This window comes from Enhydra lutris, unplaced genomic scaffold, assembly GCF_002288905.1.
Source record: "Enhydra lutris kenyoni isolate GAN:26980312 unplaced genomic scaffold, ASM228890v2 scaffoldscaffold17, whole genome shotgun sequence".
In the NCBI taxonomy this organism is placed as follows: Eukaryota; Metazoa; Chordata; class Mammalia; order Carnivora; family Mustelidae; genus Enhydra; species Enhydra lutris.
The window spans coordinates 9,050,012-9,074,830 of record NW_019154101.1 but is presented as its reverse complement, the minus strand read 5'-3'; the positions used below and the strand labels follow the sequence as shown (position 1 = coordinate 9,074,830).

The following is a 24,819-nucleotide window of genomic DNA, read 5'->3' as shown; positions in this document are numbered from 1 at the left end:
CTATGGTGTAAGGGGGTTGGTGGCAGAGCCAGCCTATCTCAGGTCTCAGAGGGACCCCGCCACAGAGGAGCTGATCCCAGTGGTAGAGAGAGAACAGTGGGCAGGCTGGCATTTCAGTGAGGGTGCCTGCTTGCTGCTGGAAGGATGACGTGGCACGGCCATCCTTTGCTTGGGATGCTCCGTCCATGTGCAGACCTCCTAGGGTCTAAACTGCAGAGAGTTGGCTGTGAAACTGACTGTGGGCCTCTCGGGGCAGGTGTCAGTCCTGATATGATGCAAGTCTGCCATTTCATCCATCAGAGTGTTGACACAGGAATGCAACACTTGGCCCATCTGGTAGCTTTTGGCTTACTACTTGGACGAGGTTAAAAGTGGGGCTCAGGTAAGGGGTCTTGGGTCTTATCCCTGAGAGTCTCTAGGGAGAGGGGAGGCAGGAGAAGAGAAGGCCTGTCCACAGTTGGGGGGCAGCTGCCAAGAGGAAGACGTGGGGCGGGGGAGGAGTTGACAAAGGCCAGGGAGGACCTTTTCTTTCTATTCCTGTTGTCTGACACGCCACCGGTATTTCTTTTTTTTTTTTTTAATTTTTAAAATTTATTTTCAGCGTAACAGTTCACACCCAGTGCTCCATGCAATCCGTGCCCTCTCCAATACCCACCACCTGGTTCCCCCAACCTCCCACCCCCCGCCACTGGTATTTCTTCCTTAACTGTTAAAGGTGTCCTCAGGCCTGAGCCTTCAGATGGTGATTATGTCTACAACTCACTGGTAAGAACCAGGCTCCGATAGGAGAGTGATATTTCTAGGTGGGGATTCAAGTTATCAAACCATTACTCAGCCTCTTGTATGGAGAAGGCTAAACAGAGGTGAATGGCTTTGGGAACAGAGAACACAAGGAGCTGAAGATTTGGAAGAGGGCGGGAAGCTTTGCCAGGAAGAATGGGAGTGCCTGGGCCCGCCACCCCCTTGGGCCTGTCCTGGTGTTTGTGATGTCGCCTCCTGGAGCTTTTTCCTGGAGGAAGCAGAGGCCAGGCACTTGTGAGGTGACCACAGGGTCAGTCCTGTGGTTTCAGGAATAGTCAGGAAGCTTCCTACTTCTTTCTCAGCCCACTTCTTGCTCTGGCCTTCCCCCTCCATTCCCAAGGGCTGGTGAGCAGAGCTGTAGAGGAAGGTGCACTTACATTTCTTCTGGAGAATGCTCTGTCTGGCCTTGATGAATGCCAGGATGTCGGAGTCCGTCTGGCTGTCCCCGGTGAGAGGGATGGATGATGCTGGCCTCTCAGAGATGCTGAGGACAACCACAAGTCATGCATCACTGCGACTTACATTTGGACCCCATGCTTACCTTTCCAAAGTGCTTTGCGTAGATCAGTGACCCGATCTCACCCAGGAGGTTGTGGAATGGCATTCTGCCTCCTCATCCCTCCACTGTATCTGGGCAGAAGCCACAGCAATCCCTTCATGTGCAAACATGTCATGTGCTCCCCTAACCCTAACCCTTAAACCCATTAGTGGCTTCTCACATCACTCTTGGAATGAAACTCAAACTCTCTTCTTGTGTGATTTGGTCCCTTGCATACTATGTTCTGGCCACCCTGCCCTTCTTTCTGTTATTCTGTTACTTAGTAACATGAGTTCCTTCTGGCCTCAGGACATTTGCTTTAGCTGTTTCCTTTCCCTGGACTGCTCTACTTCAAGACCTTTGCATGGCTGAATGTGCTTTGTCTGAGCACCTTCCCCATCCCTCCCAACCCCTGCCTCCACCAAGTCTGTTCCACCTGGGGCTTGACTGTCTCCTTCAGCACCCAACTTAGATGGCACATCCTTTAGGATGTCTCCCCTATGTGTATCCTTACTCTACCATGGCTTCGTTAGTTGCTCCTGGGGACAGAGAACTATTCTCTCCTCTCTTCATAAAAACGTATTTAGCTGAGTATGTTACCATGGCTGAAAAAAAAAATACTACATTTCCCAGCCTCCTTTGCAGCTATGTGTGGTCAGGTGACCAGGTTCCCCAATGAGATTTATAAGAAGTGTGGAATTTCCAAGAAATCCCCTTAAAAAAAGGAAGAATGTTTGTGCTTTTCTCACTCTTATTTTCCAATCCAACAAATTGCCCCTACTGAAAATTCAAAGCAGTTCCCTCCTGGCTCGCCAAGCATAACTCACATCCTGTCACTCCACACAGCAAGTGACAGTATCCACTCTCTTAGAAGGCAGTGAAGACAGGACATAATAAAGGGCTGTTCACGATACAAGTAATTATGTTGGCATCCAGCTGCAATCCAGAAGTGGTCCCATGGGGCCCACTGAGGTATTGCTTCTGTCTGGGCTCCAGGAGGAGTATGGCTGGACCTCACCCTCGGAGAGTTTGGGGGGTGCGTAGGTGAAGAAGGGTGCTCAAGCCTTCTAGTTAGAGGGCACAAAGAGCACTGCTGGGGAGAGGTCTTGTCAGCTTTGTTCAGTCTGCAGTGAACAGTGCACAGGGCCTGAGGCTAGTCTTGTCAACTCTCTGTCCTTCCCTGCCTGGGGACCCTGTGGTGGGACTGGAAAGACCTGTGAGCCAGCAATTCTTTCCTTTAATGGCCCTGGGTACATCTCTTTGCAAGGAGACTTGAAGCAAGTCTGCCTGCACAGAGCCACAAAGACCCCTGGGAGAAAACACCCCAGCTTTGGCACTCAGCATCTGTGAGAGACTCCATAGTATTCCTAGGGTACCGGGGTAGGCCAGCCCTGAGCTCTGTCTGTCTGGCTACCAGACAAGGGGCTCCTCAGGATGTGGGAGAAGAGAACTGGCAATTTTGACTCATTCCACGCATAGCAGGGACTGTCACAGGCATCAGAGGAGGAGAAGACAGACCTGCTTTCCAGGGAGGCGCTGGTGGTGGTGTGCCCCCAGCTCTGTGGGATGGGGTGAGGCGAGGGCAAGATTTTCCTGGTGTTCACATCACTGCAAAAGAAAAAATGACAAAAGGAAAAGGAATGGGAGGAGGTTTACAGACGAGAAATTTAGGTTTATTTTAGGAGCTGTACGTGTTGAATGCGTGTGTCTCCCCAAATTCATCTGTTGCAGCCCTAAACCCCAGTGTGATATATTTGGAGGGGAAGACTTTGGGAGGTAATTGGGCTTGATGAGGTCATGGGGGTGGGTGCCTTTGAGGGGACTGGTGCTCTTACAAGAAGAGGAAGTGAGATCAGAGTTCATTACCATGTGAGGACATAGCGAGAATGTGCTGTCTGTAAGCCAGGAAGAGGGTCCTTGTCAACAAATGATTTTGTTGGACATTGATCTGGGAATTCCCGCTTCTAGAACTCTGAGAAATAAATACATTCCTATTGTTTAAGACAGCTTGTCTATGGTATTTTGTTATGGCTGCCTGAGCTGACTACGAGAGGAGCCAGGAATCCCGTGTCATGGGCAGTGTCGTAGTCAGCTCAGGCTGCTGTCACAGAACATCCTAGACCTGTGTCTCACACAACTGGAATTCGCTTCTCAAAGTTCTAGAGGCTGGGAGTCTGAGGTCAGGGTATTGCACGATCATGTTCTCACACCGGTCCTCTTCCAGCAGATCGCCAAACTCTTCTGTGTTCTCACAAGCTGGAAAGAGAGTGAGCTAGCTTTCTGCCTCTTACGAAGGTGCTAATCTCCTTCATGAGGGCCCCATCCTTGTGACTTAAAGACCTACCTCCAAATATCATCATATGTGGGATTAGGTTTCAACAAATCAATTTTTAGAGGACACATTAAGTCCATCACATCCTAACCTGCCCTCTCCCCCCACTCCTGGCAAATTCATGTCCTTCTCATGTGCAAAATACATTCCTTCCATCTCACCAGCCCCCAAAGCCTTAACTTGTCCCAGCATCAACTCTAAAGTCCAAAGTCCCATCTAAATCTGATATGAGTGAGAATGGAAGTCAAATCAACCTGAGGTGGAACTCACCAGCTGCAAGCTTGGGAAAACAGACATGTGATGTGCTTCCAAAACACAGTGGTAGACAGGCATAAGTTAGACACCCCCATTCCACAAGGGAGGAAGAAGACAGAAGGAAGAGCTATGAGGTCCCAAGCAGATGTGAAACCTAACAATGCAAACTCCATGAGCTCTTAAGGCTTGAAAATTATCCTCTCTGGTCCAGTGTTCTGCCCTCTGAACTCACCGGCATGATGGTTCTGTCTTCTAGAGTCACTGAGCAAAGGCCCTGCTGGGCTCTGCAGGGCTGGGGTCGTGACTTCATGGTTCTGCAGGGAGGCCTTGCCCAACAACTTTGGGTAGAGACTATCTGCTCTGTTGAAAGCAAGGCAATGCCCCCCACTTTTGAAATGGAGGGAGCCGGGATGATGTCTCAATTGCCTTTGGGGTCATTCTTCCCTGAACTTGGAAGAACAGCGCACGCTCACAGAACAGACGGCATTTATAGGCGCTGTCTACTCACCAAGTCTTTGGAAAGTGCTCTGCACACATCATGCCATTTTCTCCTGCCAAAAGCCTCATTTCCCCCATTACACAAGTGAGAGAATGGAGGCTTAGGGAGGTTAAAGAAATTCTAAACATTACCAGCTGGCTAAGGGCAGAATCTGAATCCGATCAATGATTCGGTGCTCTCAGGGTCAGGATCTGTGCTCTCAGCCATGACACTTTACCAACCGGACTCGGCTGGAGATGCATAGCTCACCCCTGGCCACCCCAACTGACCAGGCCCTGCCCTTGAGTGATGAATCAGACCCAACGGCGCAGGCATCTGAGTCATTCAGGCTGCCTGATGGGTGCACCTTGCCTTGGATTCCTGCTCGCAAACAGCAGAACCCAACACTGCCCCTTGGGAGGTGAAGAGGCCAATGCTGTCCCAGGACGCCAGTGACAGGCTGGGATTCTCTTCTTTGCTTTGGGATGGTCCTGTCTAGGCACCATATCAGAGCTGGAAGAGACCTAAAAGGTCACCTGGTCAGAAGCTTCCTTTACGGACGGGGCCACTCAGGCTGCGAGGTGGATTGGGGTTGGACAGGGGGGCCGGCTTTGCCTAGCTTCAACCTTCAGTTTGAGGTGCTCCACAGGCCGGACAACCTGCTGCCTCACCCATGAATACAACACTTCCCCTCGCTCTAGCCTTCTGCTCTCTCCCATCTCAGCCAGCTACTGGGCCTCTTTCCCTGGGCCTGCCTCCACAGGTTCGAGACTGTGGGTCAAACACATGGAAAGAGATATCAGGGCCTGGGAATTCGAGCCACCCTCACGCCTATTTCCCTGCATCCCAGAGACTCCACTGGGTGGTTGGGGGAGAGAGGCATCTGTGCTTCTGGTTGGTGTGCTGTAGAACCAGAGGCAGCCACAAGGTGGCAGGCTCTGCACGCTTTTCCTTGGAGAACAGTGGCCAATGATCAGGACTCCTTCTGAATGGTTTCTGGTGCAGGCCTCCAGGAGGGAAGGAGAAAGAACTTTCCATTCTGTAGGAGCTTGGATTGTGCCAGGCCAAAGTCAGTGTGGAAACTGTAGCAAGTCTTGCAAAATCAGATCGTAGGCACTCAAATGGCTCATTAGCTCAATGGATTCCCAGTGGGTCCCCAGAGGCTCCTTGTCTAAGAATCCAGGGAGATCCATGGGTACAAACTATTAAGGGTTGGCAGTGGATGGCAGAGGGGCAGAGATGGATATGGACAGGGCAGCAAGGTATCATGATCACACCGTGGAAAGATGGGGGTGTTCAACACCCTCTGCCGAAGCCCACTTGCCCAGCATATTGCCACGACTGTGCAGTAGGATGGCACATCATGAAGGCTTGGGGGTCCTAAGGGAGTTGACTCCTCCAGTCTTGAAGCTACTCGAGTGCCCCTGGATGCCACAGCTCAGTCTCTGACCCTCAGGATCCCACCACAGATTAATTTTTTTCCTCGTTCTTGAACAACCAGCCTTGCATACTACATTCATTTCTCATGTTGACACGCCTTCTGGAGAAAGAACACACCAGCCATCAGAATTAACTACCTTTTTCTTAATAAGGATTAATAGGTAGTATTAATAATAGGTCTCCTGGGTTGCCAGTCAGAGTCCTGGGAATTTACTGTGATTGGTCCGCAGGCCCTGGGCATCCCTGAGGAAGTTTCTTCCAGAACCTGAAGAGCAGAGGACAAGCCCCAGGCCTGCAGCGAGTCCCTCTGGAGCAGGTGCTCTGGAGGTGGGGGGAGGACAGCCAGCAGACTCTGGCTCTCTTGCCCCTGCAGCTCTTCCATTCCCTGGCACATTTGTCTGCTTGTGGTGTCCCTGCAGAGGGACCTTGATGCATCTCAAAGATGAGATGAGGAAATCCGCAAGGGGGTGGGTGGGACTGTCTTGCACAAGAGCATGCTGCTTGAAAGAACTAAAATGACGATTTGTTTCAGACATCCTTTGTGGAAGTCTAAACCGAGGGAACTCCTTGCAGGTAACCCATGGAGATGTGATGCACACCTCTGAAATCCACTGTGCAGAGCTTCGGGGCTAAGGCTCTCTTTCACCTGAAATATCTAAGGAATGTTCAGGAATGCCAAGACACTACTTCTCAGACAGGTCGGTGCTAGGAGGGGAGCATGATTCTTGGTTCCCCAAGAAGATTCTAGAAGGCCCTGCGCAGTGGCTGGTTCTTAGCCTTTTCCATAGTGGGCACTCCTTCACAGAAGCTGGCAGGTAAAGGCTGGTGGCAGAGGGGACAAATGGAAAAGCAATATGGGGAGGCAGGCTTGGCTAATGGAGAACATGGAAGAGGGGCAAAAAGTCTAGGGAGAAGGGAAAGGAAAAAAAGAGGGAGAAGGGGAATGGAAGTTGGGGATAAAGATGAGCAGAGCAAGAAAGTGGGAGAAAGGAATGGGGAAGAATAGAGTGCAGGAGTGAAGCCAAGAGAGGAGAAGAGGCAGGGAGGGGGCGGGGGGAGGGAAGTAGGAAGAAAGGCAGCACCACCGCTCAGCCTGGAGCCTGAAGTTCAGGACTAAGCTGTAGCTCTTCACATGATCAATGACAGCGAGAGAAACATCCCTTTTCCTTTCTGGGTCTCAGTTAGTTAAATGAGGGGGGTGGAAATCAGGGCTTCTCAGCAGAAATGGTGGGGGCCAGTAGCAACAAGGGCTGGTTTTCCAGTCAGAGGTTGGCTCTGTAGGCAAGGGTAGATTTACTTTTTGAGAATCCTGGCCCCTTGAGAAAATTAGGCTGTGGACACATGGAAAGAGCAGAAGGCCCAAGCAGGAGGACCTGGCATTTGGCAGAATACAAAGAAAGCGCGGTTATACGAAATAGCACAGAATATGGGCTGGAAAATGCTACCTCTTACTAAGCAACAGAAAATACATGTGCCTCTCAAGGACAGTCATTGAGGTGAGGAGTGAGCAGAGTAGCTGGAGACTGACAGGCCTGGGTTCCAACCCTGCCTTACCACTGATTAGCTGGGAGACCCTGAGCAAGTCAGTTGACCTCTCAGAGCCCGAGTGTTCTCATCTGTAAAATGGGGACAATGATTATATGTTGCACATTTGCTCGGTGCTTGGCCTACAAGGCCCAGGAGAAGAAAAGAGAAGTGAAAAGAAACGAGAAGAGAGCTAATGCTGTCTCCTCGGGGGAATTTAAGAACACTGACAACTCATCCTCCACTGCTGGGTGTTGGCAGAGAAGGTCTGAGAAGCCATGATGACGTGGGACATCGTGTCCTTCCTGTTTCACTTCTGCTAGAGTCCTGTGAGTTCTTTTCTGCCAGCATTATAAAGCATGTGACAGGTGATTTCTTTGTCAGAGGCGGAGCCCCTATACCTCTGCCTTTTCAGGCTCTAGCAGGGACCTTTTCCGCTCAACTATTGCAAACTTTCTGACTACAATTTTGGGTATCCAAACTGCTGCGTGGAGGGAGTTTAGGGGTGCCAACCACCCGCATTTGAGGTGTCTTAGCAAACACCATTCAGAATACTTGGTTATCTCAGAGGATTAGAAGACAGCCAGAGCACTGGCTGCCACCGGAGTTGAACAGCACTCCAAGGCCTATCTGGGCCATCTCTCCAAAGACCTTCCTGCCAGCAGTCAGTGAAGGGGCTTGGGGTAGTGCTCTGGGAGCAAGATTTTGAGAAAAGCTCTCATGGGTAATCTGATACACACCTCTGAAATTCAGGGTTCTGAACTTTACTTGGCAGGCATAGTCTATTTCCACCTTATAGTCCTGGAGTGTGTGTACCGGTCCTTTACACACACACACACATACATGTGCTCACAATGCATTGTCTTTGAAACAAAAGAAAACTTAGAGGTGGAGCTTCCTATTTGTTGGACAGGATATTTCTTTTTTTTTTTTTTTTTAAAGATTTTTATTTATTTATTTTTCAGAGAGAGGGGGAGGGGTGGGAGGGCGAGTAACTTTTTTTTTTTTTTTTTTTTTTGTCCCACATCGGGCTCCTTGCTCGTCAGGGAGCCTGATGTGGGACTTGATCCCAGGACTCTGGGATCATGACCCGAGCCGAAGGCAGCTGCTTAACCAACTGAGCCACCCAGGCGTCCCTGGACAGGATATTTCTATCAGTAAGGAAACATGCAAGAGATCTGGAAAAGCGGCTGGGGAAATAGCCAGGGGTTCTGTGCCTCATCATTGGGAAGAGACCTTATTAATGTGTGAGACACACAACAGGCTCGGGACTGAGCCAGAGCAATGACCAAGGAAAGGCTGGGTCAGTGTTTTTCAGACACGTTCTGTGCAGTCCAGGAGTTTCAGGGGAAGGAGACAGCTATACAGAGGTTACAAACTCAAGTGTCCCAGAGGTTGGAAGGTACCTGATGGAATGCACAGACAGGACCAGTGTAGGACATTAGTGCTAAGCTGCCTGTATTGCCGTAGAGCAAGCCTACTTACACCGACGTTTTAAAGAATTTAAATTGATAGACTAATTTTTTTGAGAAGTTTTAAATTTTCTATAAGAGAATTTAGATCTCTGTAAGAGAGTTCCCATATAACTCCCCTCTCGAGCCTTGTGGTTTCCCCTATTATTCATATCTTGCATTAGCTTTGTACATTCGCTACAACTGATGAACCAATATAGATACATTGTTATTAACGCAAGTCCACAGTTTATCTGGGGGTTCACTCTTTCAGTTGTACAGTTCTATGGATTTTAACAAATGCGTGTTATCATATGTCCACCATTACGTATCATACGGAATAATTTCACTGCCTTAAAAATTCCCCGTGTTTCCTCATTGTTCCTTTCCACCCCTCACTTTTCACACTGGCAATCACTAGTCTTTCTATTGCCTCCATAGTTGTGCCCTTTCCAGAATATCATGTTGGAACCACACAGTATGTAGCCTTTTCACATTGGCTTCTTTCACTTAGTAATATAAATTTAAACTTCCTCCATGTCTCTTCATGGCTCAATAGCTCATTTCTTTTTAACACTGCATAGTAGTCCATCTTCTGGATGTAACACTGTTCATTTATCCATTCATCAATTGAAGGGCATCTTGGTTGCTTCTAGTTTAGGGCAATTATGAATAAAGTTGCTGTACACACCCACGCATAGGTTTTTTTGTATGGATATAAGTTTTCAGCTCATTTGGGTAAATACCAAGGAGCATGTCTGCTGAATTGTATGGTGAGAATATGTTTAATTTAATAAGAAACCACCAAACTGTTTTCCCAAGGACCACATCATTTTGCATTCCCACCAGCAAAGACAGAGTGTTTCTGTAGCTCCACATCCTCTCCAGCATTTGTGGATGTCAGTGTTTTGGGATTTTAGCCATTCCAACAGGTTTGCAGAGGGATCTCATTGTTGCTTTAATTTGCAATTTCTTTTCTTTCTTTTTTTTTTTAGTAAACATACAAGGTATTATTAGCCCCAGGGGTACAGGTCTGTGAATCGCCGGGTTTACACACTTCACAGCACTCACCATAGCACATACCCTCCCCAATGTCCATAACCCTGCCACCCTCTCCCTACCCCCTCCCCTCAGTCACCCTCAGTTTGTTTTGTGAGATTGTCTCTTATAGTTTGTCTCCCTCCCGATCCCATCTTGTTTCATTTATTCTTTTTCTACCCCCCAAAACTCCCCATGTTGTATCTCCACTTCCTCATATCAGGGAGATCATATGATAGTTGTCTTTCTCTGATTGACTTATTTCGCTAAGCATAATACCCTCTAGTTCCATCCATGTCGTCGTAAATGGCAAGATTTCATTTCTTTTGATGGCTGCATAGTATTCCATTGTGTATATATGCCACATCTTCTTTATCCATTCATCTGTTGATGGACATCTAGGTTCTTTCCATAGTTTGGCTATTGTGGACATTGCTGCTCTAAACATTCGGGTGCACGTGCCCCTTCGGATCACTATGTTTGTATCTTTGGGGTAAATACCCAGTAGTGCAATTGCTGGGTCATAGGGTAGCTCTGTTTTCAACTTTTTGAGGAACCTCCATGCTGTTTTCCAGAGTGGTTGCACCACTCTGCCCATTTCTTGATTGGATTATTTTTTTCTTTGGGTGTTGAGTTTGATAAGCTCTTTATAGATTTTGGATACTAGTCCTTTATCTGATATGTCATTTGCAAACATTAATTTGCAATTTCTTAATGCCATATGATTTTGAGCATTTTGCCATACACATAGATCTGTAAATCTTCTTGGGTGAGGTGGCTATTCAGATACTTTGTCCATTTTTAGATTGGGTTGTTTTCGTTATTTGTCGAATTTTAAGTTTTTGTGTATTCTGGATACAAATCCTTTATCAGATACATGTTTTGAAAATATTTTCTCCCAGTCTGTGGCTCATCTTTTCCTTCTCTTAGCAGTGTCTTTGCAGAGCAATGTTTTAGGTTTTTAATAAAGTCCAGCTTAGCAATTTTTAAATTTCTGGATCTACACTGCCTTCTAAAACACCAGTATAACCAAACAGAACACACTTTCCCTGCTGTTGACCTTGGATTTAGGGGCTCAGATAGGAGGTGTTTCCTAAAACTGGGACATAAGTGGAAGTGCTGGCACCTAGGGCCAGCTTTGGGGGGAGGGGTGAGCAGAAGCCCAGAGAAAATGTCGATTAGGTGATGGAGGACTCACTGGCTGGCCTTTTTGATTTTCTTTTTAAAGAATAGTTTCAGATGATAGCATAAGGTATAGACTTGTGGAATTACTACGTTGTATACCTGCATTAATTTAACAATGTAGTGTGTCAACCATATTACAAACAACAACAAAAACATAGTTTTAGGTTTACAGAAAAGTTGCCAAGATAGTACAAAGGGTTTCCATGTCCCTCATACCCAGTTTCCCTTATCATACAATCTTACATTGGTATGGTACAAATTTTCCAACTAATGAAACAATGCTGATACATGATTATTAATTAAAGTCCATGTTTTACTTGAAGTTTCTTAGTTTTTCCCTAATATGTTGTTCTGACCTAGGACCCCATCCAGGCTCGCAGTTTGCATTTTGTTGTCCTGTCTCCTTAGGTGCCTTTTGTCTGTGACAGTTTTTTACATTTTTCTTGTTTTTGATGGCCTTGACAGTTTTGAGGAGGACTGACTAGGTATTTTGTAGAATGTCCCCTGGTTTTTTTCCACATGACTGGACTGGGGTTATAGGATTTTGAGAAGAAGAGCATAGAGGTTGAGTGCCTGGGTGGCTCAGGTGGTTAAGCACCTGCCTTCGGCTCAAGTCATGATCCCAGGGTCCTGGGTGGAGTCCCCTGGTGGGCTCCCTGCTCAGTGGGGAGTCGGCTTCTCCTTCTCCCTCTGTCCCTCTCCCTGATCATTCTCTCTCTCAAATAAATAAATAAAATCTTTTAAAAAAGTCATGTGACATTCTCATAACATCACGTTAAAAGTACTGACACAACCCGACCCCTGCACCCACCACTTCTTCCCTCCTTCCCTCCTTCCTTTCTTTCTTTCTTGATTTTATTTATTTGAGATAGAAAGTGAACATGAGAGAGACAGAGAGAGATAAAGAGAGCGAGTGAGAGCACCATTGGGGTGAGGGGAGTGGTGGGTGAGAGAGAGGGAGAAGCAGCCTCCCTACTCAGCAGGGAGCCCAAGCAGGGCTCGATCCCAGGATCCTGGGATCATGACCTGAGCCGGAGGCAGACACTTAACTGACTGAGCCACTTAGGTGCCCCACCACCTCTTTCAAAAGCTCTATTTCACATTTTCCACCTTGAGAGCTCAGTCCCTATTCCAATCCAGTCAAAGGATTGCTCCTTGGTGGCAGAGGCCAATGCCCCACTTGTGCCTCCCTGGCCTCTGTCCTGATAGTAGTGGATCTGTCTGGGGGAGGGAGGGTGGCTGAGGCCTGCGTCCTTGGCCTTACCACCCGAGTTGTGTGGTTGGAAAGGTAATCATGTGGATGGCATGAGAAGGAACCTGCCTTCAGAAGTGGGCGTGGGGTCGGAGGAAGTGGAGTCCCTTCTGGATCATGCCAGCAATCAAGGAAACTGGCTCTGGGCTGTCCTCGGGTGGAGGCTGTACTCATGGGAGGCTGCCACCTCTGTCCTGAGTCTGTGCTAGGACAGAGTCATTTCCCAGAGCTCCTCTGTATCCTGGCATGCCTGCTAACCTCTGACCTACCACCAACATCCCCCTCTCTCTCCCATGTCACACCCTCCCTTCCCTCTACTGCCAACCCCTTCTTCCTACCCAGGGGGCTGGACCCGGGCTTCGTACAGTTAAACCACTAGTCTCTTGTTGCCATGGCAGTAGGTCTCCTGGCTGTCAGAGCCGGGGGAGAAGGACCAAGGAGGTGTGCTCAACAACCTTTGCTCAAACACGTCCGAAAGCCATTGGCCTGAGTATCTATAGCCAATGCCGCAGTACACGCGATTCATCTCCCTGGTTCAGGAGGCCTATAGAGACACACTTAGAGCAGCAAAAACAGATGGGGAAGAGGTGGGGAAACTTTCCTGCACCCTCCCTCTGTTGGTAGAGTTTTATCCTTACCTTCTGTTAGAGACAAGCTGAGACCTTCCCTCCTGGGACTCAGGCGTCTGGGGAAAGGGCCTCATGTGATTGAGCGAATTCATTGCTGGCGAGTTTACCTGTTGGACCAAGGAAGAGTTTCACAGTATGACCTTTTCCCTGACACGGGAAAATGTCCTTGATGTATTTTTTAAGGTGAAAAAAACCTGCTCTCAAAGTTGCTATGTACAACATGTGTGGGAGAAAAAAATTAAGCTAGACATTGCATGGCTATGATGATGGGCATCAAAATATTGTCTCTGGTTGGCGGGATTGTGGATAATGGTTGATGTATTCTTTGTTCCTTTCTGTGTTCAGCCTTCCAAATTGAGCACGTGTTCCCTGTTCGTAGGTAGGAAAAAGGGTTTAAAATGCGATCTGACAATTCTCCAGAAGTCCTCTCTGCTTTTGCCTCCCCTTGTCCCCCGAAGAGATGCTACCGGAGGCAGGAGAAATCCATTGAGCTCTTCATCTACAGGAAGAGCTCCACACGGCGCCCCAGCAACCCTGTATGTCTCCACACAGGGCTTGTGAGCACGGCTTCAACAGCAGCATCTCCGAGTCTTGGCAGAGTGCCCTGTGATCCTTCCCGAATTCGAGTGGTTATTCTAAGGCCGTTCCCCACTTGCCTTCCTAGCTCCCCAGGAGATGGTCAGGGGACAGTTTCTCATCACCTCCTATGTTCTGATGAGGTTTAAGGCTTTCTGCCTCGCTCCACTCAGGGTACATTTGCAGGCTATAAAACCTCTTAGAGGCAGCATAGAATTCACTCCTCAGCAACAGGGTGCCCCATCGTCCCTATTGCAGTCATCTGGTCTGTTTTGTTTCAGTGACTTCCTGTGGGGTGGCGGACACGCAGAATGGACATTTTGGCGACGCTAGTTTTCACTGTCTCTATGAGCAACACGCGGCCTGAATCCAACCACCTTGCCTTGACTCTCTCACCCAAAATGACCCTCGTCATCTACTATCCAGTGACAACCCCCCTGGGCACCAGCAGAGGTTGATGGCCTCTCCTTGAAGGGTTCTTAACCAGAGAATGGACAGAATGCAGGGGGTGCTGGGGACATGGATAGAACCAATGACGTTTTAAATTTTCCCAACTTCCACCTGAGATTTAGCATTTCTTTCAACAACACAATGTGGACAACAAACCATAGCAGTATATGTAGTATCAGTGACTTGTCACTGGTTAGAAAGCACAGATATTTTCATATCCTATTACTCCGTTGCAGAAATCTTAAAATACTCTGTTCCCCATTACTTTGAAATTATGTTAAATATTGAGCCCACCCCCTCAATCTTATTAATACATTTGTAAACTGGTTTACATCTTATTATACCATGACTTTGCTTTAAGAATATTTTGATAATTTATTTCCATCTTATTGGCTTTCTTTGTCATCTCGTGTATTAAATTTTATCCTAATATTCTCTCTAGTGTCTAGTAACCATGGCTACTTGGTAACATACTGGTTACTGCTTGGCTGTATGTCATTGGCTAAATAACTTCTTGGGCTCTCAGCTTCCTTTTCCTTAGGATAAAGGGATCAGCTGTTCATCTCTGAGCGTTCCACCAGCCACACTGCTGATCGGGTAATATGAATCTCGTCACTTCCATTATACCACAGCTGATGAGTTACAGGACAATTGGAATTGGGGGTTTGTATTAGCTTCTTATTTATTTAGCCATTTTACTTTCATAGTATTGTAGAGAACTTCCAGGAATCTGTCTAGCAAATGTGAGCACATTTATCTACAAATACGTTTCCAGTGTAAAACTAGAAACAAACTAAACATTAAACAATAGAAGATTAAGCAGATTAAAATAAATTCATAGGATGGAACAGTGACGGTCAATAGAATGATACAGAAAAGTATCACAGAAGAGTGGTCATGCAATGCAGTGAGATCCACAAGCAAAAGCCATTTATGATACTTGAAGACCAGTATGATTCTATATTTATAAAAATAAATGGAAATATATGCATTGGAAAAAAGATAAAATAACCTAATCCAACAAGATAATATTGGTTATCCTTAAGTGGTGGGATTATGGTGATTTTTACTTCTTTGTGTTTTTCTCTATTTTCCAAAATTTCTATAGCTTATATACAAATTAGAGAAATATATATTTACATATATGTACATTATGGATACAAACACACATATGACTGTAATAAAAAACAGTTGATATTGTCAATGAGGTATTACACAAAGCAACAGTGGCAAATCCGCCGGTCTGGGCACCCCTTCCGTCCCCCACCTTTCTGTCAGGCCCCAGAGCACGGAGACAGGGAGCCCCTGTCCGTGCCATCCTCATTACAAAGATAAGCACTTGAGTCACGAACCAAGGCCGAGAGCACGTGGCCTGTGGGTCGAAGCCCCCACTCTTCTGCCTCCAACAGCCTCTCCCCAGCCTCCCTAACATTCCCTGGGCCCCAGGAGGAAGGTGGGCTCTGGGGCAGGGAAGGGGACCGCCACTAATACCTGCAGGTTGGTGGCTTCCTCTGTCCACCAGGCTTCAAACTCTTTCTTCAGCTTCACCTTGGCCTTGTCCATGAGCAGCTGCAAGTGTTCGATCTCCACCTTCAGGGCCTTCAGGTGCATGAACATTATTTTATACCTACAGTGGAATCAGGGGAGAGTCTTGAAAGTCACTGGCAGCGAGGAAAGGCCGGGAACGGAGTGTTACCGTGGGGTTTGTGTCTTAGAAGTCTGTCAGTGTCATGCTGGAGCCAGGGGCTGGGACCCCAGGGCAGTCCATGGAGGCCTGGGCCTGGGCTTGAGCCCCTCACAGAGAAGCAGGCCCCATGGGCTCTGTGTATGAGATGAATACCCCCTTCTTCCAGAAGGATGGCTACCGTTACTGAGCACTTACTAGGGGGTAGGCATTGTTCTAGGCACTTGGCATAACAACGGATTCAGTCCTCTGCACTGTCCTGTGAAGAAGATGCTCCACTTTACAGATCTGGGGCCTGAGGCATGGAGGTCCCATAACTTGTCCCCCATACATAACTTGCTCTGTGGCAGGGAGGCTAATAAACAGAGGGGCCAGGATGTGAGCCCTGGCCATCCGGGTCTAGAAACCACAGTCTCAGCCACCTCTCTATTCCATTGGTTCACTTTGTACTGAGGATAGAAGTCAATCTACATTTATTACTGTGCGTATAGGTTTGGGGCATGTGGCCGCGAAGCAGAAGTTGTCCAACGGGAACTGGTAGCCAAACTGCGGACACAGTGTTGCTCCTGAGGACGCTGGGGATGTGGACCAAGGAGATGACACAGGGTGGGGTAAAGATACAAGAAAAGTGGGTCAGAAAGAAATGGGGAAAAACAAACAGAGTGAGGAAGGAGAGCAACAGTGGCACATCTGAGAGGCCAACCCAAGGCTTTCTGGAAGGAGGATGTGGGGAGGCCAGAATGCCTGGGTTTGCTCAGGGGGCACACCTCCCTAGCCCAGCAGTGGCTCATGTAGCATTGACACCATCAGCAACCCAAGGGTCCGGAAGGTGACTTGTAGGCTCTCCCCAGAGCCTCTCCGTGGCCTGCAGGGCATAGCAAACATTGGTCAAATGCATCAATCAAGGAATGAAGGCCAAAGCTGGACTGCGGTGTTCAGTGAGATTCTGGGGCCATCCTGAGGATCAGTTACGGCCACGTGTGTGCCGATGCTGGAGGTTTCTTGCCGCCTTGTTACTGACGTCATCTTGGGAACCTGACTGGCTGCAAGAGGGTGTGAGGTTCTGGGGATGCCCTGCAGGTGAGGAGACTCAGGAGGGAAGTGGGCGCAGATCTGCAGGCGGGAGGCAGCCCTCCGTGGTCATACTTCTGGGCTCCACTAGATGGCAGCAGTAGATAAGTCTAGTTGCTCCTGAGAGGCAGCCCAGGACCTTGGGCTAGCGGTGGGTGGGATGCCAACAAGCAAACCTCCCTATGGGCTCTAGGGCCTGCTGGGCCTTCTGCTCGGGAGATTCCAGCCTCATGCTGCTTATGGTCCCTGCATTCCATATCTGTCTACTCAAAGGCAGCATGCCTTCCACCTACTTGAGGACGCAACCACTGGACCTGCTTCCCAGAGCAGCTCCTGACCCGGGCTGGGGAGTGGCCACACCGCTTGGCCTGGGCAGCTCCAGGTCATCCCCGAGGGTCCTAGCAGGCTGGAGTCAGGGTGTGTGAGGTGAAAAAAAGGGTACCTTCTCTTTTCTTCCTCCAGTTGGGATCGAAGCTTCTCTTCCAGCGAGTCTGGCATCGAAGGCAAGGCTGTGTTTTCTGAGAGGCCTGTGGAAGGGAGATGGCAATGGGTTACTCCAACAAGGAAGAATGGCAAAAGAAGTGTGAGATTCAGGGCGGAGGACAGGGTAAAGTGAACCCCAAGATGAAAGGGGACTCTGTGAGGACCTTCTGGGGCCTTTGGTTGAGAGTTCAGTCCCCTCCTCTGGATGGCAATCTCTAATTGGTTGAAAGCCTCCCAGGAGAGGCTTCCATGATGATTTCCACCGTCCCTCCCACAGTTCAACATCTGTCACTGGAAGAGAACCCGTCCTTACATTGCTATTAATCCTTTTACTGTTGAGTTCACTTATTTCCTCTTGAATCCTCAGGGAAGATGCAAAATAGCATTTTCCCATCCTCTGCTCCAGAGCCCCTCACAAATGGGAAGACATCACTAACCCATCTCACATCTGTCACATCTGTCTCTGTACCAGTCGAGGTGCTGAGGGTCTCTGGCCTCCAATCCTGTCTCCAGTTTGTGACTTCCCTCCGAAGCGGAGGTTGCCAAGCCCGATGAAACTAAGCAAGGCTAATATGCAGCCAGAGCTGAGAACAGGCTCAGACCCTCTGCCCGTGAGACCACAGCAAGGTCCTGGTGAGGGCCGTGTTCCCAGGCATGCTGACCCCTGCTGCCGGTTACAAAGCTGCCCACTCTGGTTGGTTGCTTGTCGGGGGCCTGGCCCCTCCCTAGCCCGCTGGGCGGGCTCTATTAATCCTCCTAGCAGTCTCCGTGGCTGCTCTGCTTTTCCTAGCCTCAGAGAGGGCGTCTTGGAAGTCACACAGCTCTGCTTTTTTACTCCAAGTAGGGGAGAATCTACTTTGGGCCAGGCGCTTTCTGGACATGATCGGACTTCATCCTTCTAGTACTCATTTGAAGCATTATCGTTCTCATCTGGCAGAGAAGGACACTGAGGCTCAAAGAGGTTAACTTGCCCCAAGGCCACCCGGCTAACTTCAGGAAACTGGATCCAAAGCCAGCTGTGTTTGGTTGCAAGGGCCTTGGATCCAGAAATTTCTTCTGTTAACATTTCTGACAGATGGTCATCTATTTTCTGCCCAGATACTTCTAGGGGTGGGGAGCTCACTCTTTGGCACCATAGCCCATTTCATGATGGGTAGCTCTGTTTCCTTTTCCTTTGAGCTGAGACCCACCCCAATCACTTCTTTCCACTTTGACTTTGGGTCTTAAGAGCAGCATAGCTTGTCTTCCTTCCTCTGATGGTTCTTTAGAGATTTTCACAATGATGACAAAAAAATAATTTACCAACCATGTTTTTGGAGCTTTATTCTCAGGCTAATTCTGCCCAACTCCCTCATCAAGGGCTCACTGACACGGTTGCTTTCTGACTGACCTTAAGCATTAAGGACTAAATCTGGACATAATATTCCAGAGAGGTCTGAAAGGGACAGGGTGGAAAATGGACCTCCAACCTTTTAAAAATGTGCGTTCTCTATTTCTCTAGCAGGTAAATAATGAACAATGACCATTATTGAATGCCTGCTGTCTGCCAAGATCTACTGGGTTCTGGGCTAGGGGCCAACTCACGTTACTGATTCTCAAAATAACCCAGAAGGGAGGGGGCTTACCATCTCACTTCAGTTAGATTCTGAGTTTCAGAGAGGGCTGTGAGTAGCCCAAAGTCACACAGCTAATGCGCAGAGCTGGGATCTGGACTCAAATTTTTCTGTTTCCAAAGAGCTCAGTGTGTAGACCAGGCACCCCACCCACCCCATGCCATGTTTGTTTTCCTGCAGTTTTGTCACTGTCAAGGCCTGTCAGTGTGCCACTGGCCTCTTTTAAGCTTGTGGTTAGTTTCAACACTTCCATATTTTTATGAGTGGTTGTCAAAACACATCCTATTTCAGTGCGATTGTCCTTTTGACTCTAAATGCCATACTTTAGATCTAGTGGGGGTTAAGCCTTCTGAGAAGTCCTTATTCTGCCATGCCTTTATTCTGTCCATGTGAGTTGCCTTTTGTGCCATTATCTAACTCATTGATAAACACGCAAAGCAGATCAGGAGTCTGTCCTTTATCTTCTGGGCACTGATACTCTCTCTTCCATGTGCCAAGTGACAACTGTCTCTTGGAAAACTGACTGGATAAGTGTCTTTCTTATTCCATCTAAACATGGGAGATGCAGATACCACTCGACTTGCCAACTCAGAATGACATGTCACCTGGGCTAGTGTGATTTTTGGCCCTGATGAATTGGCTGCCTGTCCACATTGCCCATGCTCCCCCAGGCATATGCACTGGAAGCCCCTGGAGGGCGGGGACTGGTCCTGCTGTGCATCATATCTCCCCTGCTCTCTGTTCAGGCCCCATGTGCAGGGGACACTCAGTGCTATATGCGTGCACCAGCCCCTGCTCTCTCAGAAAAATGTTAGCTGCGATAAACCAAAGATAGTATCTTAACATCAAACTGATAATGGTAGGACTTGAAATGGACAGAATGTTTCGCTGTCTCCTAACAGTTTCAGAAATGAGCAAAGCTATCTTCCGGCCTGTTGAAAAAGAAAAGCCGTGGATCTCCTTCTTCTTTTTAACACTTTTTGGCTCCGTGCCCAGGAAACCCCTGAGAAATTCAGCGAAGACCCTGTTCCATAGTGGCTGGCCGGGCAGCCCACAGATGCACTCTGTATGAGAGGTCGCTGGAGGCAGGGGGGCATGGCAGGGCCGCTGGATTGGCACAGGGACGTCTCACCCAGCCTGGTGGAGGCTGTCTCTAAGGGCCTCATGCAGGGAGCCTGAGATGACCTGGTCTCCCACCTAAAGGCTGTGGTTGCCCCAGGAGGAGTGCGGAGCCCATCTGCAGGAAAGGGCTCTCACCCTGCCCCATCGCTCACTGTCTTTTCGCCGGGCACCTGGCAGGCTCCCCTGGCAGATCACAGTGGCAGGTTTCTTGGAGATGTGTGGGTGTCCAGGATAGGGCAGGTAGAGCATTGTTCCGAATGCAGGTGACCCAGGAATAAGAGATGATGTCAGCTCCCGTGTGTGGGGCCTGTTCTCGGTTCTATCCTCTGTACTGCCTCATTTATTCCTGTAATTCTAGATAGCAGATATTACCACCTCTGTTTTCCAGACAGGAAGACCAAGGCTTGGGGGACCAGGTGGTTTGCTTGCACCTGCCCTAAAGCTACCAAATAGAAAAGCCAGCTTCGAGTCCAAGGCTGGTCATTCATTCACTCACGTAAGCAATGGGCTGCCCCCACCAGGGGCAGTCTGCTGGGGAATGTGGACATTGAACCAGCAAAAAACTGAGTTGACATAATGCCAGCGGCTGAAGGGCACCACGAGGAGAGAAAGCTGGATAAAGGGTGGAGGGCTGCGATGTTAGGTAGAGTGGTGGGGGAGGCATCTCTGAGGAGGGGGCAAAGACCCAAATGAAGGGAGGGAACAAGCATGCAGAAATCAGGACAGAGAGTATAGCAGTGGGTGCAAAGGGCCTGAGGTACATCTGCTTGGTGCTTCTGAGGAACTGTGAAAAGGCCGGGTGTCTGGGAAAGTTGGTAGGGCAGAGGGGTGGGAGCTGAGGTCAGATCACATAGGACCTGTAGGCCCTGATAAGGATCTTAGCTTTGAGAGAGACAGAGGCTAGAGCATTCTGAGGACAGAAATGGCTCGATCTATTCCTTTGATAGCTAAGCCAAGCAGTTTTTTGCTGATCAAGACAAAGCTGCCCCAAACTAAAGAATGGTCCTTGTGAGTTGGTGCCAGGATGCTATAAGCCTATTGAAAGGATGTGGGAAAGAAAGCTGGGGCAAGGGACCTCGGGCAGCCAGAATGAGGGCACAATATATCCCCAAGATGCAAGCTGTCCACGTTGTCATGGCAACCAATGGGTTATTGCCAAAGGTGATGTCTACTTAGTGAAATGCATTGTAACCCCAGCAGGAGACAGCCCCTGGCTGCTTCTGATGCTTCCTGAGGTTGGGCTTATCAGTCTTGTCTGAAGAGAAAGAGAGGCTGGGAACTGAAAGGGAAGGGAACAAAAAGCGGCTGAGCAAGAACAGAGGAAGAGGGAGTAACTGAAGGGCATTCGGGCTTTGTAGGTCTCCGTGCCCACTGGGACCGGGGCCAGGGACAGAGCCTCCAGTCACCTGACAGGAGGCACCAGGGGCCATCCTTTCAACCACAGGATTCTGGCTGGGACAGGAACACAGGGGGTCGTAGCCCTGAGTGGCCTATGAGGTGACACAGTGACTCTGCTCAGGCAGCCGGCTCCAAAGCAATACAAAAGAAAGAAAGAAGGGTTTCATTCCAGCAGGCGCAGACCTGAATGTCACACAAGGAGGGAGCCCTGAGTGGTTGAACAGTGTATGAAACTTCAAACAGGGCACCCCCCGTCCCAGGCTGGCCCTGTGTCTGATGTGTCAGGTGTTCGGGAACCAGCAGCACCAGGACAAGTGAGGCCTCTGCTGGGCAGGCCGGCCTCCGGTGGGCCCCCTCCTACCTGGTGGGATCTTGGGACACTGAAAAGATCATTAGACACTGAAAAGATCTTCCTGCTTCCCCATACCTTCCTCATGCCCCACCCCCCAAACTCTCCTATAGTTCTTCAGTGTCTGAAATGTACAGAATTTCATTTTTTTGGTTTAGTGGCTCTCTATTGGATGTGCACATGAGAGGCTGGTAAAAGTACAGAGACAGCGGGGCCCTGCACTACACCTACTGAGCTAGAATTTTCCAGTAGGTTCCTCAGAGACGCAGATGCTCAGCTCTGGTTAAGAACACTGCTCCAGGCTTTGAGACCAGGTTCAATGCAAGTGTTCCATGCAAGCGTTACAAGGAATAAAGAATCTGCAGTGGTTTAGATGGCCCAGTATATGGGGCTCGTGTGTCCCTTTGCCCCCATCTGCTTTCCAGACTTTTGGGAGCCCCAGTGGGGAAGAGGGGCCCAAGCGTTTCCAGCAAGGAAGACGACACACTCTTTGTAGGGCTGGAGCTGCTTGCACTTGACTCTTGTAAAGGGTAGACAAAATGTGAGCCGTGAGATCCCCGACCAGGCTCCTCCGTGGGTCAGATACTTCCTGCATCTTATCTTATATAATCTTCACGACCCCCCACTACAGATGGGGAAACTGAGCTCTGATAGGGGAAATAATCCACCCAGGATCACACTGCTAGTCAGTAGAACTGGAGTCAGGACACAGCTCTGTCTCACTTCAAAGCTGGTACTTTTTCCTCTGGAAGTGATTCTGATAATGAAGGAAGCCATGGGGCAGATCATTGACATCAGTATTGACTTGTCCTTGGTATTTGAAGGCAATGCCCTTTTTCCATGAATGTCCTTCATATCTGGGGGCTGGGGCTGAGAGGAAGCCTCAGCCTCTCCTCGAGTGCTGGCCTGTGAAGACTAGCCTTTACTAACCAAAACCATGGCCTGCAGCCTGATCTCACTTGGTATTTGCTGCTCACCTGCTGGGTGTGAGTTGTCCTTGCTGGAGTCGGTGCCTTTCCTAAGTTTAGTTGCTGGAATACTCAAAGCCAGTCTGCTTGTCTCCTAGACTAGGTACTAGGGGTCCTAAGGAAGGCAATAATGAAATTTCCAACTGGGCACCAGAGCCAAAAGGGCCCCCGAGGGCTTCTGGAGGCTTCTGTAGAGCAAAAGCTACAGGGTCCAACATGGCAGTTGCTGGTCCAGTGCCCTGCGTGGAAGGAAGCCATGAGTTCTGTGGCTCTACCATGGCCAATAAGACCTCAGGGCCAGGGAGGTGTTCTCCTCAGCTGTCCAATAATGATTCATTTGCTGAACACCCACTCTGGGCCTTTTGGGGCTAAACCATCTCATAGAGCCATAGATCACTCAGCCTCACCTGTTTGAGAGGTCAATGTGTCTATTCGTACAGAGATTGATGGTGTCACTAGCTCAATTACTACAATGGTCAGCAGCTCAGAGGCAAAGATTCTGGCTTTCCAATTGGACAATTTCCTGTTAATGGCTCAAATTTATTGTCAGCTCGGGTGATCACACGCTGACAGGTGCTCAGAGCCACCATCCATCTTGGTGTTGATTTTGTAACACCTTAGCTGCCTGTGGCATGCTCAGGCTTAAGGGTGTGATGAATACCCTGAGGACCGATAATCTCTTGGGCACACTCACCCCCACAGACACAAGCCCACAGTCACTCAGCTCCCCCAGGGAGCAGTCATGCTTTTGGACAACTGGAACTGGTGAGGAAGCCTTTTTAGAACAAAACGCAGACATACACACCCCCTGTAGAAGGCTGTCTGCTGTCTTCTGCTGCTCGAGTAACCTCCCCTGTTCTACTCTGGGCTTCTCTGCCCAAGATCTGCTGGCCCTGGGACGGCGGCCCCTCTCCTGCATTGGTTTCTTCTCTCCCTCTGTGTTCCCTGTGGGGGGAGGTGAACTGCTCAGAGAGTCAGTGTGCAGAAGAGTTGGTATGGACTTGCAGGTACATCCCAGGAGCACACTGCAGACACAGGAAAGACATTTCTATTGTCATTACTTGCTTCAGCTTGGCACTGGGTCCTTTCCATGTTCACCTCTGTTCAAAGAGGAACTCTTCTCTCTCTCCACAGTCCTTTCTGTTGGAGCCCCAGATCTATCTGTGGTTTGCAGTCAGTGTTCTCTGGCTGTGACCACTCAGAGCCTGGCATGGTGTCTCTCCTTTGGAGGGTCCGGATGCTGCTCCTGTCTGCTTACTGGCCCACTGAAGCTCCCCACTCCTCAGAAGCAAGCTCACACTTCGGAACATAGGATTTCTCTCAAAACCCAAGTCCCTTGGTGAGTCTACTGTCTGTCACTGCAGCCTCCCTGACCAGTGGTGTCCTCAGTCTGAGTGGCTTTTCCAACAGAAGTTAGCAAGAATTTGGCATCCCTAAAACTCAGTTACATCTTTGTCACACTGGAAAAGCCAGTCTGGAGCATTCTCAGGACACTTACGATCTTGTGGGAGGGCAGATTTTCTCATGCCTATACCAGTAAGCATGGGCCTTCCTCCTCTAAAAACCCCTAATGATGATGGTTTGCGGGATTTAGTTCAACTTGGTTGATTGACTTAAAAGAGACGTTTTAGGACTTTTAGGAATTGAGTTGAGGATCCTTAATAAAACCATCTCCTGCCACTTTGAGGAAACTTATCTGCTACTAGCCAATTTGTAAATCATCTGTTTGTTTCAAAAAAATTTATTACACATTAGAGTCAGAAGTGAGTTCTAAGATGGACCACACACTCAAGCTGGCACATTTTCAAAGTACGATGGTAAGAGCTTGCAAGACAACCAAAATACCCCACATCGAGACAAGGGCCAAAAGAAATTTTTGGAAAGAATTTCTCTAAAGAAAGTTGGCAGTTTGCATTAAGTCTGCCTTACCTTCTTCACGGGGGGGCAGTGTGTATGGAGGTCCTTCTCCCTCCCTCAAAGGTCTTGAGGGGGTTTGAAGACGCTCAGAAAGATTGGTTAAAATCCTCAGGAATCGGGGGGAGGAGTCAAGATGGCGGAGAAGTAGCAGGCTGAGACTACTTCAGGTAGCGGGAGATCAGCTAGATAGCTTATCTAAAGATTGCAAACACCTACAAATCCAACAGGAGATCAAAGAGAAGAACAGCAACTCTAGAAACAGAAA

The 24,819-nt window shown here is 48.8% G+C and overlaps 1 protein-coding gene across 1 annotated transcript in view; it reads right to left on the bottom strand.

Moving 5' to 3' along the window:
* The window catches only part of LOC111147698 (kinesin family member 6), a 458,201-nt gene that overhangs the window by 5,327 nt on the left and 428,055 nt on the right, over window positions 1-24,819 (bottom strand). The window contains exons 17-21 of the mRNA XM_022503930.1: window positions 17,147-17,231; window positions 15,441-15,576; window positions 12,933-13,030; window positions 2,858-2,947; window positions 1,179-1,285 (exon numbers count right to left, since the gene is read on the bottom strand). Coding sequence (XP_022359638.1) covers window positions 1,179-1,285; window positions 2,858-2,947; window positions 12,933-13,030; window positions 15,441-15,576; window positions 17,147-17,231 — 516 coding nt within the window. The remainder of the gene's footprint in view (window positions 1-1,178; window positions 1,286-2,857; window positions 2,948-12,932; window positions 13,031-15,440; window positions 15,577-17,146; window positions 17,232-24,819) is intronic.